The sequence below is a fragment of the Candoia aspera genome, chromosome 7 (assembly GCF_035149785.1).
Source record: "Candoia aspera isolate rCanAsp1 chromosome 7, rCanAsp1.hap2, whole genome shotgun sequence".
In the NCBI taxonomy this organism is placed as follows: domain Eukaryota; kingdom Metazoa; phylum Chordata; class Lepidosauria; order Squamata; family Boidae; genus Candoia; species Candoia aspera.
This window is the reverse complement of record NC_086159.1, coordinates 74842969-74860946: the sequence shown is the minus strand read 5'-3', so window position 1 is coordinate 74860946 and position 17978 is coordinate 74842969. Positions and strand designations below refer to the sequence as shown.

At 43.3% G+C, this 17978-nt stretch overlaps 1 protein-coding gene across 1 annotated transcript in view; it reads right to left on the bottom strand.

The window, feature by feature from the left end:
• Positions 1–17978, bottom strand: part of LMNTD1 (lamin tail domain containing 1) — a 107248-nt gene that overhangs the window by 54031 nt on the left and 35239 nt on the right. The window contains exons 3-5 of the mRNA XM_063309364.1: positions 14620–14735; positions 7155–7369; positions 1778–1982 (exon numbers count right to left, since the gene is read on the bottom strand). Coding sequence (XP_063165434.1) covers positions 1778–1982; positions 7155–7369; positions 14620–14735 — 536 coding nt within the window. The remainder of the gene's footprint in view (positions 1–1777; positions 1983–7154; positions 7370–14619; positions 14736–17978) is intronic.

Below are 17978 nucleotides of genomic sequence, written 5' to 3'. Positions count from 1 at the left end.
GAGCTGCGGTGCGAGCGCTCGGAGGCGCAGCGGGACTGGATGAGGAACTTCCTGTGGCTGGAGATGGCGCTGCTCCACGGGATGCAAGCGCGGCAGGAGAGAGCCATCGTTCCTGCCTGTGTCAGCGCCAAGAAGGGTGCGGCCTCGAGGGGCCTGGGCTGCGTGGAGAGCGGCGGCGGTCGGGCGGGATGCAGCGGAGAGGCCGAGGTGAGACAGCCCGCCTTGGGGCCTGAGGAAGAAGGCGACGCATTCATCGCACTGAGGGCGGAGGAGGTGGACCCACCGAGCGAGGCTGGTGATCAGCGAGAAATCCTGGATTTCGGGCGAGATAGGGGTGGGTTTCAGGGCTTTGTTTGCTGGAAGCATGTCCCTCCGGACTGAGTGGAGGGGCGGGGCTCTGTGGTTTGCTTTAGCATTCTCATGCTGTTTAGCCTTTTGCATTTATATGCTGTTTAACCACTGTAACCTGTTCCTTGCGTTTTGTCATGATCGCAATGTTCAATGCTAATATCTGCATCGTGAAAATTTTCATGCCAATGCTTAGATCTTGTGTAGAGATGAATGGGAGCGTTTCACATGTGGATTCTTTGATGCGTGTCTTCCTATGTATAGGTGCTGATGCGTGTCCCACACTGTAAAATCACTTAGCCCGTCTTTATTCTGCCTAGCCGCATGAACTTGCTGCTTAGTTTAGTTTCTTTAAGGGGGGCGATATGTCATGTTCATCGTTCCAATGGTTTGAATACATCGTAACGTTTCACATGTCACTCTCCTGTTCCGTGTCTGTCATTTGCGGGGAGGGGAATTTCAGCCGTGCCAGGCTGTAATCTCCTTGCTGTTCTGCAGGAATGTATGTTTGGGTTATGACATGTCTTCAAGGTTACTTTCCCAGGCCGATGTGTGACGGTTGCCAACACCTGGGAGGGGGTGGTTGCTATGGTGGGGCGAGGGGCGGGATTGGGTTTGAAGCGAGGGTATTTAGTTTGTATTTGGCGCGCTTTTGCTCATTCTCAGCTTTCTCTGTATTTGCATACTATTCCTTTAATAAATCAGTTATCTTTAAGCCCGAGCTTGTGAGACTGAGTATTTGGGTTTAGGCAATCATTACAATATGCCTGTGAAAGTTGGACATTAAAAAAGGAAGACAGAAGAAGAATTGATGCATTGGAATTGTGGTGTTGGCAAAGATTACTGAAAATACCATGGACTGCCAGAAGAACAAGCAAATCAATTTTAGAAGAAATACAACCAGAATGTTCCCTAGAGGCGAAGATAACTAGGCTTAGACTCTCACACTTTGGGCACATCTTCAGGAAAGACTGATCTCTTGAAAAGGACATCATGTTTGGTAAAGTCGAGGGCCAGTGGAAAAGAGGAAGGCCTTCAATGCGATGGACTGATATAGTTACAGCAACAATGGATGCAAACATGGGAAAGTCAGGCAAACGGCACAAGACCGAACAGCATTTCATTCTGTTATACATAGGGTCGCCATGAGTCGTAAACAACTCAACGGCAACTAACAACAACAACAACAACCCTAGTTTACCCTCAAAGGATTTAAATCTGAATAGGTATCTAATGCACATTATGTCCCCCCACCCCAAACAAAGTTTGGGAGGAACATAAAGCCTGAAGGGCAGAAATCTGAATGCTAGACTTCCTCTGCAATTTGTCCCAACCATCAGATCTTCATATCTATTGCCCCCAGAAACTTGTAGGCAAAATAAATGGAATTACTTAGATTTGTGAAGCAATAGCAGCATTTAAAAATTACCTGGATGACGATGAACTGTAGTATTCGGGGGGAATATGGGACCGTGCTGTCTTCTCCATCACTTCGGTACTGCTGTTCTTAGCACCAGCAAATAATGCTCTCGTATAGTCCTGACCTTTCCCAAGTTCTTCGTTGTCAAAGCTAATGTTGTCGGGGCTGGGAAAGTACTGTTTTTGTAGTAGATTGCTGCTGGTGTTGGAAGCTGCTAAACCTAAATAAAACAAACAAACAAATAAATAAAGGGTCAGGGAATAAAACAAACCTTTTTTTTAAATAAAAGAGAAGCTAATTTTTAAAAAATTATTAAGGGGAAAATGGCATGATTGTCACTTTCTTTTGCTGCCATTGTTAAAGCGAAGTGGATTTTCTGAGCATTTCTTAAAAGTCATGGCCATAAAATGAGGCACAGCTGACAAGGTGAGTATTTTTCTTGTGACATTCAGATTTATTTCCTTGCTGGAATTACATTCTGTAGGTGACCATAAGAACCCTCAGTGAAACAGCTGTTACTCTGGATGTCTAGAGAATGTATTTTCAACCAGGAGCCACTAAGGATTTCCCCAAACTTTTTTCCACCTACAGAATGCACGATTACTGTATCTCCTAAGGCCAGTTCTGTTTTTTTCCCCTCCCAGTCATGCTTTAAAAACAGTCAAGGGCTATCTGTCTGTGTAATGATTAGGAGATCTGTCCTGTGCAAAACACAATTGGTTATTTTCTTAGAAAGTAACACTCAGAAGAGACCCAGTAAGGTGTAGTGATTAAGACACCACACTAGAAACCGGGAGACTGTGAGTTCTAGTCCTTCCTTAGGCAAAAAACCAGCTTGGTGACCTTGGGCCAGTCAGTCTCTGTCAGCTCTAGGAAGAAGGCAATGGCAGACCACTTCTGAAAGTGCCACCAAGAAAACTCCAGGGATTAGTCCAGACAGTCACCAGGAGTTAACACTGACTTGAAGGCAAAAAACAAACAAACCCAGAAACCATCTAGATGTTGGAGACTTTGAAGAACTACAGGCCAGGACAGGTGAATTTTTTTCCCCTCTAAGAACAGTCTCCAACTTGCTCAGGAGTGCTTTGTTTAGCAGCAGTATAACAGTTTGCTGTTGTTTAATTGTTCACTCACTTCTGACTCTGTGTCCTGGGAGATGTCATTTGCTAGGGTTGTCTGTCAGTAACAGCTTCCTGAAATTCTTGTAAGATGATCCCAACTTTGTCAGTGGTATCTACCAACCTTGTCTTTTTTCAACCTCTTTTTGGATTGTCTTTTATTTTTCCAGTCATCAAGGTCTACTCCAGCGACTCTTGCTTCTGCATTATGTGTCCAAAATATTTAAGTTTTAGCTTCGTCATTAGGGCTTCCAGTGAACAGTCTGGTTTAATTCATCTGCGTAGAGTAATTGGTTCCTCTTGTGGTCTTGTGGTCTTCTCAACAGTCTTGTCCAGGACAATTCAAAGGTGTTACATTTTCTTTGTTAAGCCACTCTGATGGTCTAGTTTTCACAGCCATACATTACAACCAAGGCTTTGACAATACAGTATGTATCAATGTGACGTTTCTGCACTTTAATATTTTGTCTGGATCTGTCATAGTCCTTCTTCTAAGTAGCACTCTATTTCATGGCTACAGTGACCATCCCTGTGAATTTTTGAGCAGGGAAAGATAGTCTGTAGAATTTCAACCTTTGCATTGGGTTCATATAATTTTAGGGCCCTTCTTTTTTCTTTTTAAATATGGAGCTGCAGATTGGGTTTTTTTTCCACTTTCCTCTTTCACCTTCAACAAGAGATTCCTTAAACCTTCCTCGCATCCAGTGGAATCATCAGCATTTCTGTTTTTGTTGATGTTTCTGTGAGCAGTTTTAATTCCAGCTTCTATTTCTTCTATTTCAGCATTCCTCATAATATATTTTACATTTCAGTCAAACAAATAAGGTGACAGCATAAAACCTTAATGAACTCCTTTTCCAATTTTTAACCATGCAGTTGCTCCATATTCTGTTCTAAATGTTACTTCCTGGTCATAATATAAATCCAGGGCCACAACTAGGGTCTGTGTCACCCGGGGCAAACATGGATTCCACGCCCATTTTGGCAGCCCCCCAGCGCTCATTTTGGCTCCCCACCAGCGCGGCACCCAGGGCACATGCCCCGGTTGCCCCCCCTAGTTGCGGCTCTGTATAAATCCTTCAATAGGCAGATAAGCCCATACTTTAAAGAGCTATTTGCAATTTGTTGTGCTCCACAGCACAGTCAGATGCCTTTATATAATCCATAAAGCAAAAGCATTTTTTAAAACATTCCCTTGCTTTTTCCTTAATTTTCTTAATTCATTGGTTATTAGCAATACTAAGCTGCCCAGAGTCATTGTATGTGAGATGGGCAGTAGAGAAATATGATAAATAAAAGAATAAATAAATAAATATAATCTTAGGGGCCCTGCCTCCTCTGAATCCAGTTTGTAACATATTGCTTAATTCCGCTGGTGGGGCGCCAAAATGAGTGCGGAATCCATGTTTGCCCCGGGTGACAGAGACCCTAGTTGCGGCCCTGGTGGGTCTTGCTCTCAGTTTATATACCGTGGTTTGCCCTGCTTGTGTTGGTAGTTGCCCAATCTGGCAATGAAATATCTTCAAGAAAACAACAAGGCTCAGAGAGCACCAAGGACTCTACAGTTCAACCCTCAGCTACAAATATTGGCTTCTATTAATAAGTGCAATTGTTAGTCTGAGCATTCTTTACCGATGCCCTCTTATGCTTTTGGAATTAAGTTGATCTTTTAATGCCCCTTTTCAGATTTTAAACATATCTGTTGGCATTTCATCAATTCTTTCCGGTTTGTTGTTGGCATTGTTTTCTAAGCCCAATTTAACTTCTCTTTCCAAAATGTCTGGGTCTAATTCAGTTATCAAAATTTGGTAAGTACCACTGATTTGAGGAGTGGGGGCAGGAGCAGGGGGTACAATTATTCAGTATATTCATGCCATCCTTTTTTTATATCTACTTTCTTCAGGAAATCTTTGTCTTCTTTAATGTTTAACACCCATAACTTTGCATAAAAGCTTTCCTTGATTATTTTCTCCCCTTGGTTTATTTTCTTAAATAAATCTCTTTTCCTTTTCATTCTTTTGTTAACCCCTCTCTTTGCATTGCTTATTTAGTTATAACTCCTTGTCTCAAAGTTTAGTTGGCCAAATTTGTATCCATTGCTTTTTGCTTTCCACTTTTCTTTAGCTATTTTCCAAGTATCAGCAACTGGTCATTTCACTTTCTTTTGCTTTTGGGGATACTTTTTATTTGCTTTTGCTTTAAAAAATGCCACAGATTTCAGTCCAGAGTTCCTCAGGCACTCTGTTTATGAAATCTAATCCATTTAATCCTAAGCAATATTGCTGTTGTATCTTGTTGGTGTGCCAAGTTTAAATTGTTAAGTTTTAAAGGAGGAGTTCATGAGCTGAGCTCATGAGCACCAGGTCTTATTATTGATCGAATCAAGCTTCTCCATCTTTGCTTATGTTATCAGGTGATTTCCGTGTTGTTTATCCTGTGATATTCATGCGTAGAATCATCTTTCAAAGTGTTGGGATTTACTACAACCTTTTAATTTTCTTCATATTCTGTCTCCTGATTAATTTCTTACATCAAGGTTCAATTTCCCTGTTACTCCAGATGCTATTTCATTTCATTTCATTTTAATGGAATAAAATATTTTAGTGTTATTTATTTAGGGTTCCAGCATAATGTCTGTTTGTGTGTGTGTGTGTGTGTGTGTGTGTGTGTGAGAGAGAGAGAGAGAGAGAGACGGTATGTGTGTGTACAAGATGTTGCATGTCATTATAGAACTGTTTTATTTCCAATTCCTCAGTATAAACATGCATCACTGTAATACTGATTAGCTTCTCTTGGACTGAAACAGAGATAGTTCTGTAATTTTGGGGAGTTATACTCAGGCACTGACTTTGACCCTGTTTTGTTTATCAGGATAGCTACTTCCGTTCTTCTATGATTTTTTTTGTCAGTAGTGGAGGATCTGCTGCTCCTGTAAGGTGAAGTGACCTACTCCAATCCGTTTCAGTTCACTTATTCCCAGAATTTCAATGTTCAATGTTCACATTTTTGCTATGACGACTTCAAGTTTCTCTTGGACTGTGGGTCTGGCATTCCACATACCAACGATGATGAATCTATGCAGTGTCAAATGTTCCTTTCGCCTTTGGCTATCTGAGCATCTGAACGTCCTTCTGGCTTTAATCCACCCACATCGGAAGCACTAGAGGTACCTACCTTTGCCTTCTTTCTTTTCCCCCAATAGTTTGTTGGATATCTTCCAGCCTGGGAAGCTTATCTTCCAGGATCATGTTGACATTGTCCATGGATGTCTGTATGGTTTTCATTGCAGAATACTGCACTGCTATGCCACCTCTTTCTCCAGAAAACTGTACTGGAGTGAACCTGTTGCCATAATCTGCTTATTATGGGTTATATGTCTGGGAGTATCTGCTCCAAACTTCACTGGGATGCACAGGCCCATTCACTACTATGAGGCAACGATCCGTGAAGGGGGTTCACAGAATAGTATCACCCAATCACACTCATCTTGTATTTTCCATGTGGTTCTTCCACTTTTCTCAGACCAGAGGAAAATATTTATTTATTTCAAAATCAAGAAAAGTATTTCCATAGAAGAGAGGATCCTTTGTTTTCAAAAGGTTCTTTTTCAATGACAGCCATAATGTATCAAGTAAGTGACATATCAGAATTCAACACACACTCATTATAAACTTTATGATAGGGATCATTTTATGTTCCTTTTAATGGAGCTTTTAATTAGCACTATAAAGCTTTCCCAATTTTTTATAGACAGTCAAAGTTAACCAAAGAGAACACCATAATGCTAGAAAAAACCTCTGTGGTTATCATCATTAATCATGTTGCTATAATGGTGGTGACCAGAAAGATTTTTTAAAAACAATCAAACGTGTGGACTCCTGGCAACTGCCTGGAGAAGTCCCTGCAGTTTTCTTGGTGGCATTTTCAGAAGTGGTTTGCCATTGCCTTCTTTCTAGGGCTGAGAGAGAGGGACTGGCCCAAGGTCACCCAGCTGGCTTTGTGCCTAAGGAAGGACTAGAACTCACAGTCTCCCAGTTTCCAGCCTGGTGCCTTAACCACTACACCAAACTGGCCCTCTTCATAGGTATTAAATCCCCTGAATTTTCAAACATTTCCTTTAATTCAACTTTTCCCTCCCCCCCCCCCCCCAGTTTTCATGGACCATTCTGGCTGGGGTTAATGGAAGTTGGCTAGGAGTTCAGTTGGGAAAGACCTGGGATGCCAGTAACCTAAAAAATGAGTTTTTAAAAAAAACTCCATGGGCTTACCTAAAGCTTTGTTTACTGTTACAAGAGAAGATACAGGAAATCGGACTGTCCTAGATGAAGATCTTCCTTGAAGCAGAGTGACTGTTGAAGTAGACTCTCTGAACTGTGAGAATACAACTTTCTCTGAAGGCTTGGCTGTGATGCTGGTTTTGGACTCTGAGATATGCTGGAAGTGGATTGGAGTAGCAGGCAACTGATACAGCGCTGGCTTCGTTCTGTATAGACATTAAAAACCAACCTGGTGAAATTGCATTTATTTACAGCCTAAGACAGTGTTTCTCAACCTTGGCAAGTTTAAGATGTGTGGACTTCAACTCCCAGAATTCCCCAGCCAGCCTTGCTGGCTGGGGAATTCTGGGAGTTGAAGTCCACACATCTTAAACTTGCCAAGGTTGAGAAACAGTGGTCTAAAATAAGCATTTTCCTTATATTTTAGTTTGTACACATCCTTGATATGCAGTGATCATTCCAAAATCATGTGAACGATCATCTGGATTATGGCCAAATTACAGCCATCATAGGACAACCCCAAATCATGTGAGCAACTTCTAGATATTACCTCCAACAGCCAACCCTCATTAAACATTTGTGAAGTCTATAATATACACAAAATACAGTTTCATTTCTCTTCCTGAGGTTCAGTGACTCCTTCTGCAGCCATATTTAGTTCTGTACATCACTTAACCAACAGAATATGTTCCTCGTTCATTAAGATGCCACCAGGGCCTTGTCAAGAATGTTTTTATTATCTCTTATCCTTTATTTGGGAACTGAACTATTTCCCTGCCTTATTTGAGAGACGAAGGGCATTTCACTCGTGGCTGGAATCTAGCATTAATTGTTATATGCCAATATTTCTATATTTTATATACTAAACCTATTGAGATTGTGTAGCAGTTTAGTATTTTATCTGATGATTAGTTAATAAAGTCCCATGTAGTTTTTATAGGTTCTATAGAATATGTTTCTATAAGAATCTATAATGATTAATATTTAATTGTTGTTTGGATTGGTTTAAATATTTAAGAATTTTTACTCCCAAGAAATTTTTCTCACAGTTGGCTGTACAGTTCTCTCTCCCTCTCTCCCTTTCTCTCTTTCTTTCTATCCATCCCAAATGAAAATTGATGCAAATATGGAGGCGACCCCTAGAGGGTGAGATAGTAAAAAAAGGATGTTACTTCAATATTCATTTATTTCTTCAGAGGAAGGGTTGTGCAACCATTTGGACTGGAAACAGGAAAGGTGCTTTAGCTCTGGCATGGCTCTCTGAACCCATCCGGGACTCCTGAAAGAGGCACCATCTTTTCCTGGTCTCATGTGACAGCCAAGTGGTCTCAGAAATATGCTTGTTTGAGTTAAGGAGAGGTTAAGGAATTGGTCCCCATTGTGTTTGTATATGATACAAGATCATTACTCTATAAGGCTGTGAATGTACTTTTGAATTATATCCCCCAAATGTGGAAATTACCACTATATGAAGAACCATGGATTTATCAAGCTTGGGGTAACAAAGATATCAGTTCATGCTGGAAAGAGAGTGACCTCAGATTTATGGCCTTGAATTACAGGTGTGTGCTCACATTCTATGTGCTGGCTATTTATTGATGCAATGGAACGAATATGATTTTGTGTGGTCAAAGTTAAGTGATTAGTTTCAAAATTAGGCTGAATTGAATGCAGTATAATATGTTCCCATTCCATTCCATTCCATTCCATTCTGTTCCGTTCCATTCTTCATTTATTTGTCAGATTTCTAGGCTGCCCAACTCCAAAAAAACTCTAGGCAGCTTCATAAAATTAACAATAATATACATTTCTTCTTTTTTCATCCCTAGTTCTTTTCTGTTTCTTTTTTAGATACTCAATGCAAACACGCAAACATACACACACAACTATGACACAAAGATTGTGATAAGTTCCAGAGCTTTTAGTTCAGTATACTGATTAGGACTCAGCCTTGTTCAGCTTGTTAACAAGAACCATGGGATTCCTTGAATTATGGAAATCTTGCCTCAGCTCTCCAGGCCTTGTGGATTTGCTCAGAAAAGGAGGAGACATAAAAAGGATCACACTTCCTGTACAGTGTGCTTCTGTGAATATTTTTCTGCCAACGTCCTCCATCTTCTCACATTGCTCTAATCCCTAAATGAGGTTGGTTTGGTTTTGGCTTAGCAAGAACATAGCCATTGGGATGTTAAACAGTTGACTGCTTTGTGTGATGTGTGTACCCTTGCAATTTGGCTTAGAGTTAAACAAATCATGGCTTAGCATGAACTCAGTTACTCTAGTACAACTTTGGAAAACCTTCTTAATACATGCCACTGTGCCCTTATCAATATGCTGCTACCATAGGAAGCAAGTGATACCAGTGTCAACCACTTGCAACACTGCACCTGTATTTGTTTGTTTGTTTATTTGATTTCTATAGCCCCCCATCTCAGCAAGTAACTCTGGGAGGCTCACAGCAAGAAAACCACAAAACAATTGTTCTTGTCAAGTTCTGCAGAGGATTAATTGGAATTGTAATACTGGCATAACATTACCTCCCTAACCCACCCTAACCCTACATTTCACAAATAGGAAGAGAGATGCCATGATATTGTTGAGGAATCTGGGAACTATTGTAGCCTGGCATCCTGAAGACCATCTACCCTACTGCAGTGCAGCAGGTATGCAACTGGTGTTACCATTTCTCTTAAGACTCTTCCCCAGTTGTGAAGTTCTACATCAGTATCAGATGCTCAGCCATTTTGAATTTTGGAGAAGTTGGCTGGTCTTCACCTAAATGCCTAATAATGAAATGTTACTATTACCTATTTGTCATTGCCAATTTCTCCTCTTTTGTAACTGGTACAATATTATGAATTCTTAAATACAGAAAAACATACTTGGCTGTTATGTGGGGTTGTTGGAATTTTTTCTTCTGAAGTACACAACAATCCTTCACTTTCTATCCTGGCTTGCTTAAGGCTGTTAGCAACATACCAAATAAATGGGCCGTTTACATAGATTTCTACCTGCTTTATTTTTCTTACCTTATGTTTATAAACATATCATCTAAAGCAAGCAATAAGCCAGGCTGGGAGCGAACATTTTATTTAACTGAGTACTGACAGAAATTCAAATAAATATACAGGTGGGAGGGAAAATTGTACATCTATTTCATTCATGAATGGCTTTCTTTTGTCTCAGTCCAGCCAAGGCTGGTGTGTCATCAATGTTCATCTGAAGTCACTTTTTCTTGAGAGGTGTTTTTCTTCCACAACAAAAACATCTGGTTTTGATTAAGGGAAAGTGATTCTTTCTATTGGCAATAGCCATTTTTAAAAGGAAAAAAAATGGATGTCAATACAGTGTTCAAAATAAGTGTGCAAAATATAAGTCTCCCTCAGAACTGACAAAGGACTAATGTTGTTCTTGAAACACAATCATTTTGTATTAAACAAAACCTTATGATTACATGGAGGGGGTGTCAGATAAATTTGTCCTCCAGAAATAAGGTGATATTAGCTGATGCTGGAGACTGACGACGAAACCAGATGTTAACTGTCTAATTACCAACCATGCCTAGTTTTTAATTTAAATTGGTGCAAGGTGTCTGCAGGGTATGGTAAAAAAGTGAAGATAGTGGCTGTGATGATGTGATTGAAGCTCCACTTGTTTTTTATGGGCATTGCATGTGCAACACACACACACAGAATGTGGAACTTCAGTTGTACCATTGCATCTGCCATCTTGGATTGGAGCCCAGATTTAGCAGTCTCTCATTAATAAATTGATTTGATGAAGATATGGGCACATTTTAAGCAGTTTAGAGAAGATGCATCCCAGAAATGAATTCAGTGGCTCAAATTGCCAGCTGGCATGATGTAAAGGGCAGAGGGAATGGCCCTGAAGCTGCATAATGGGAAGAGAAAGAGACTCAGAAGGGACCCTCCCTAACTTCTCAGACTGTAAAAGAGACAGTGGGAGATTTGTACTTTCAGACTTGCAAGATTCTGTTAACGTAGCCTCACAATAAAGTAGTATTAGCTCATCTGGTCATGTTCCCTGTCTGGTCTGCCTGGGAAGGCTGACAGTACCCCGTCCCTCAGTATAGTATAACTGTGGCTAACTTTTGAACTGTGTGTGTGTGTGTGTGTGTGTGTGTTTGTACTGTAGAGGCTTGGGAGTTTGAGGGTTCTGTACAGTGGTAGTAGACAAGGACCAGAAGACAGCGGTGGTGATAGATGTAGTGGTGCCAAGTGACAGCAGCCTCAGGAAGGAGTATGAGAAGCTGGAGAAGTACCAGGGCCTGAAGGAGGAACTAGAGAAGATGTGGAAAGTGAAGGCCAAAGTGGCCCCAGTGGTGGTAGGAGCACTTGGGGCTGTGACCCCCAAGCTGGGGGAGTGGCTCCAACAGATCCCAGGAGCAACATCCGAGCTCTCTGTCCAGAAGAATGCAGTGCTAGGAACAGCTAAGATCCTGCACAGAACCCTCAAACTCCCAGGCCTCTGGCACAGGACCCGAGGCTGAGGAAGACACATACCACCCAGAGGGGTGAGCAGGGAATTTTTTAAAATAATTTTAACTAACCTCTATTTTAGTATTGTAGCTTTATGTCTTAGCACTCTGTTTTAGAGACATAGTTTACATTGGTAATAATAGTGATAATAATATTCTGTACCACTCTTTTAGAGCCTCGTGTGGTGCAGAGTGGTAGGCAGCAGTATTGCAACTGAAACTCTCCCCACGACCCGAGTTCGATCCCAGCAGAAGCTGGATTCTCTTCGGGTAGCCGGCTCAGGTCGACTCAGCCTTCCATCCTTCCTAGGTTGGTGAAATGAGCACCCAGCTTGCTGGGGAAGGTGACGACTGGGGAAGGCAACGGCAAACCACCCCGCTATAGTCTGCCAAAAAAACGTTGCAAAAGCAGCGTCCCCCCAAAGGGTCAGTCATGACTCGGTGCTTGCACAGGGGACCTTTCACTCATCACTACTCTTTTAGATTGTGTTTTATACCCAGCCTTCCTCTTTTACTTTTAAACAGTTTGTTAATTGTTTTGTTCTATACTGGTCTTTGATTGAAACAAACTTTGAATCTTAAATTCATTCCAGTGACAGGGGACTGTGCCAAACTGGACCAGTGTAAAAGGCATATGTGAAAATGCTCTTAACTAATGGTTAAGAGCTTCATAAATGATAGTTCCAAAGCATGTCATTTTATGTCCCTCTAATGCAGCCTAGCCCCTGAAACAAATTGAGCAGAATAATTTATCTTCCTGTTTGGGGTCTCTGCTTGAAAATTAAGAACAGTGGACTAGCCAAAAGGCCAAAATACTGATAGGCTACAAATTCTGCATGACTGCCAAAAGGGAATAGTTTATAGCAACTAAAATTCTCCGTAAGTCCCTAGCCATCTCCCTTTCTCACTTTTGAAAGTGAATGTTTACTTTATTTATTTATTTGCGATACGGCTGTAGACCGAAAGTTAACATAACCTTCTAAAAGTGCACTTGAGAGCAATGTTAGCAAGGACAGAAATCATAAAAGACTGTTCAATTTTATAAGCTACCGTGTATGTCAAACTTTCTTCTAATCTTTGCATGGCTCTGATAGTGATGGCAATGGCAAAAAGTCTGGCATCTTTCCCAGAGATTTTGCTAGAGTGTTCCATTAAGAAAAAAACTTTACAATCTAGCTCAAACATTTGTTAATAAGAAGAACAATTAGCTCTCCATGCCTTTTATTTTTTCCTTTTACAGTATTAATAGGTATTAGATATAGATATAAATATAAATAGCTTTCACACACACACACACAAACAATAACAAGAGAGACTTTAGTAAGTAATCAGCTTAAGATCGAAAATTCTAGTATGTAACAATTACAGGTAGTCCTCACTTACCACAGTTGGGATTGGCAATTCCATTGCTAAGCAATGTGGTTATAAAACAAAGCATCATGTGACTGCACCCAACTTATGACATCACTTCCACTTGTAGTCATTAAGTGAGTCACTGTGGATCATTAAGCGTGATGTCACGTGACTGTGACATGCGACTTCCTGCCAGCTTCTCCGTTGACTTTGATTGTTGGAAGCCAGCAGCGAAGGTTGCAGATGGTGATCATGTGACCGTGGGATGCTGCAAGAGCCGGTAGTTTGAGGACTGGTTGCAAATCTCCTTTTTTAGTGCTGTCCTAACTTTGAATGGTTGCTGAACAAGCAGTCAGTAAGCGAGAACTACCTGTATCTTGATGTGACTTGTGGCAGTTCTTTTTCAACATTATATTCAACTTTGGATGAAAAAACTAGATAATTTTACATCTGCAATTTGCCATCTCAAATTGTAATTAACATTGATGGAATATTTTTTCTTTCTTTTCTACTCTCAATATTCTAAGCTATTTAAATAACAGAATGTTAATTTTTAAACACATCATACAAACATCGACATATGGAAATAACACAATGTACTAAGATTTATAAAAACATAATAAAAAGGATGAAAAATTACAATGTAGCTCAAGCATTTGTTAGCGAATTGTTGTTGTTAGCTCTGTGTGCCAGATAAGGTATGAAGGGCAGCTCAACAAAACATGTCCAACGGATATGACATCCATCTCTGTGTACCTGCATAAGCATTTTTGGGAAGGGATGTTACTAACTTTCCTCTCTGACTTTCGAGAGTAGAGCATCAGATTTTGCCAATGTGAACATCCTTCTGTGAAGAGCAGGGAGAATATAACAAAAATATTTAATTATGTCCATAGTGGTGATTCAAAATTTTAGATCTGTTGTTTTGTAAAAACACATCAAGCACTTTCTTGGTGTGTACGGCATGACTTGAGAGGCCACAGTAGGGCAGATCAGAGGCAAAATGTTCCTTCCGAGAAAAAGTGTATTTATCTTCTAGGATAGGCAGAACCAAAGACTCTCAAATTCTTGTTTCAACCAATACTTCAGACAGAAGATGCTCTTACAGGCCTCTGCAGAGGCACAACCGAGTTCAAGCCAAAGAAATGTCCTTGCAACTCAGTGGGGAAGGCAGAGCATAGTTCTCAAAAATATAAACTGAATTGCTTCTAAGGCTGTTATAACTTCGTAAGTGCAAAACTGTGCATTAAATGGCAGTTGGCTTAATATCTAGCTTTGAATCATTTGACTACTTCAGGCACCTAACTTGCAAATCTGATTATTGGATTAGAAACCTTTTCAGTCTGGGTTGCAAGCCCATAGGCTTGACAATTCCAGGAGATAGGGGATTGGAAATAGATGCCTAGAGATTTAAGGGCCTTAACTTGCTCTGTTTGGTATTGTTAATTTTGCAGTTATGTAAAGCAGAAGTTGAGTGTTTTCTGCCTAATTGACGCTTATTGTTTCAGTTTACATCTGCCATGGCATTGTTACTCAGGGAAACCAGAGAAAGGTTACATAAGGTAGCAGATAAGTGGATTGCTCCTGGTTAAGTGAATAACCTACCCTTTGATACATCCAAGTGTATTTTTCAGAGAAGTGATTTCCTCTTGTAGAGAAGCATTTTTTTCCTGAATAGCTTCTACAGCTTTTAACTTGGAGAGAACATGGTCTTGTATTTCCTTAAAAATAAAAAAGGCAGGGAAAACAGAAGAAAGACTTGATGAAGTTAAATGTCTATGACAGTGGATCTTAAACTCTTTGACCCAAGTAGCCTTTTTCCCCATCTCAAATAATATCATTACTACCCCCCCCCCGCAAAAAAACCCCAGATTCCGTTCTTTTACACAAGTGTCTCAGCAGTAGAAGTCCCAAACTGGATCCTTGACTCACAAACAATTACAAATTGCTCCATTACCACCAGGATATGCTCAAATTACCTCCTTGAGGGTAATTACCTCCACTTAAAGAACCACTGGTCTATCGTCACCTTTTTATTTGAAATAAAACTCTATCATGAATCTTGAGAATTGTCATTGGTCTGAACTAGAATCTCCTAATTACTCTTAAGCATTAGAGCAAATTTACTGTGGATCATTTTGTGTGTGTGTGTGTGTGTATCTTCTCTCTTTCTGTTTCTCACATGTGTGCATGCACACACACAGACAGACAGACAGACACACATCCTATCTATCTACCTAACTGTCCTTTCATCCGTTCATTCATCCATCCTACATATAATAATTTATTAATTTTCTACTTTTCTACTCAAAGATCTTTGGATATAGTAAATCTTAAAGTTCAATTTGAAAATAGGTAGCAAAATAAACCACTAAAGGCACTACACTAAGCTTTTCTTTAGTGGCATGACAGCTTGCCTCCTTTCCCCAGAGAAAGCAGATGTTTTTGTAGGAAATACCAGCCTAACAGCATGGTTGCGTTCAGATTGCAGGAAGACTGAGCTAGTGACATAAACGGAGAATTCCTATCTTCTTCTTAACCGTTTTACTGTCAAAATGCCCCACCATGATCTACAAAAGACTATTACATTTCCAATAAACCATGAAATGTTAATGTCATGAGTGCCGTTGAGCTAAAGTCATCAGCGCAATGGCACTCATGACAATGACAAGGAAATAGGTGAAGGGGTACAAGTTAAGTAGCCATCAACCTACAACGACTAACGGCCAACAAACAATAGCCAAATGAATCACGGAGCCACCCAAACCATCAGCGGCAATACAACGGGGATCGCCCAGCTGAAAGCAATCAGCAGAAGAATGGAAACCTGATGATGGGCGATCCCGGAAACCCTCACCCACCGGCAGGGCAACGCATGGGACAAAGGGGGGTGACGTGACCGTGAGCGAGGGGGCGCTGACCGGCGCGGGGTATTTAAACCCCGCACCGGCGCGCTCCTGTCACTCTCAGCTTTTTTCTACCAACGCTGTACCTGCCCTGAAATAAACCAGAGCCTGATTCGCAAGACAGTGTCTGACTGTTATTCAGGGGGAGGCAGCGCATGACATAAAGCTGAGAGTCATAAACTCAGCCTCGCCGAGCCCCACCGGACGACAACGAGCCGCGGGAGGAGTAGACGGCGAGAAGACCAGCAAGATGAGGCCGGAACGGCGCGGGCAAGGAGGGCGAGCCGCGCGGCAAGAGACAGAGGAGGACCGACCAAGGCCAGAGGCACCGCGGACTCCCGGAGCCATGGACGCCCACCCCACCCGACCCGAGCCTCAGCTCCAACCCCAAGGGGAGATGGCGACGGAGGCAACCCGACCGCGGGAGGGAGCAGCACGACTTCCGAAACCAGCGGAGGACCCCGCGCCCCACATCGCACCCCAGCAACGGGCGTGGAGCGACAGCCCCACGGCGCTCGACACGGAGGAGGACGACGGAGACACCCATCAGACGGCGGAGGAAGCGGACCCGCGGCAGAGGGACGATGAACCCCGCCGGCAACCCACCCCCGAGGACGCGCCAACGGAACCGGCCCCAGCGGCGGCGCGGGCTGTGGACGAGGAGGCACGAGCTGAACTCGCGGCCATGCGGGCTCAGCTGACGGAACTCCGGACCATGCTCCAGGCGCTTATGCCCCCCGCGCCACCCAACGACGTCCCCGCACAAGCCCACACCCCGAGCGAAGCATCGAACCCACACGGGCCAGCGGAGGGCCAGCAGACGGCACAGGCGGCCGACACCACACCCCGAGAAGCGAGAGGCGGGGCCGCACAAAACGCCCGGGCCCCAAAGGACTTCCCCATCTTCTTCGATGGGACCCCCACAAAACTCTCGTTTTTTGTGACCAACGCTAGGGAGTTCATGGGGAGGCACGGACACTCCTATGACTCCGAGGCCGACAAGATCGCCGCCGTGGCGATCAAACTCCAAGACAGGGCGGCGGACTGGTACGTCCAACTGTACGAGTCCAGCTCCCCCGCCCTCGCCACCTTCCCTGCTTTCATCAAAGAGATGAAAGACTACTTCGAAGACCCCCTAGCCAAAGTGCGGGCGAAAAGCGCACTCCAAAGACTTAAACAGGGCACCCGCACGGTCCCTGACTACGCCCTGGAGTTCAAAGCCCTCGCGGGGAAGGTCAGCGACTGGTCCGAGACCACCCTGCTGGAAATCTTCAAAAGGGGGCTCAACCGCGACGTTCTCCAATGGGCCCTCTACCGCGACGACCCAGAAACGTTACACGGGTGGATCCACCTCGCGGGGAAAGCCGAACACGCGCACCGCACCTTCCTCATGACAACCACGGAAGACACAAACGATGCCGGGAAAAAGGTACCCGCACCACACGGGGGGATGGCCGGCCCCATATACCCAAAAAAGAAGTTCAACCGGGAGCCCTGCGGGAGGTGTGGCAAATTAGGGCACAAGACGGCGGATTGCTTCGCCAACCGACCGCCGACCAGCGCGCCCAAGCCCACCCCGAAAATTAGCCCCAAACCACCCAACCCGGGGCCGCCGCCTCACCGCCGAATGACCGTGGCCACAGCGACACCGAAAGAGAGCTGGGACGCTTACTGGGGGGAAGAGGACAATACCGACCCCGACCAGCCGGCGGGAAATGCTCCCCGCCTGCTCTGAGACGCGTGGCGAGGCAGGCGGTGGGACAGCAACGCGGACCACCTCAACGAAACGACAAAAGCTCCGTAATATTGGCAGCAATTCAACTCTCTACCGGCAACGGAGCCACCACGGCCGCGGCACTAGTGGACTCGGGGTGCTCAAAAAACCTCATCCACCCCGACCTAGTCGCCAAACTCGACCTCCGCTGCTTCCCCCTCCCCACGCCGCTGGCATTCCACCAGCTGGACGGCTCTACAGCAGGAGGAAAACCAGCCACGCTACAAACCGAGCCGGTCACCCTGCAAATGGGCACTCACACCGAGCGCACATCGTTCGTAGTC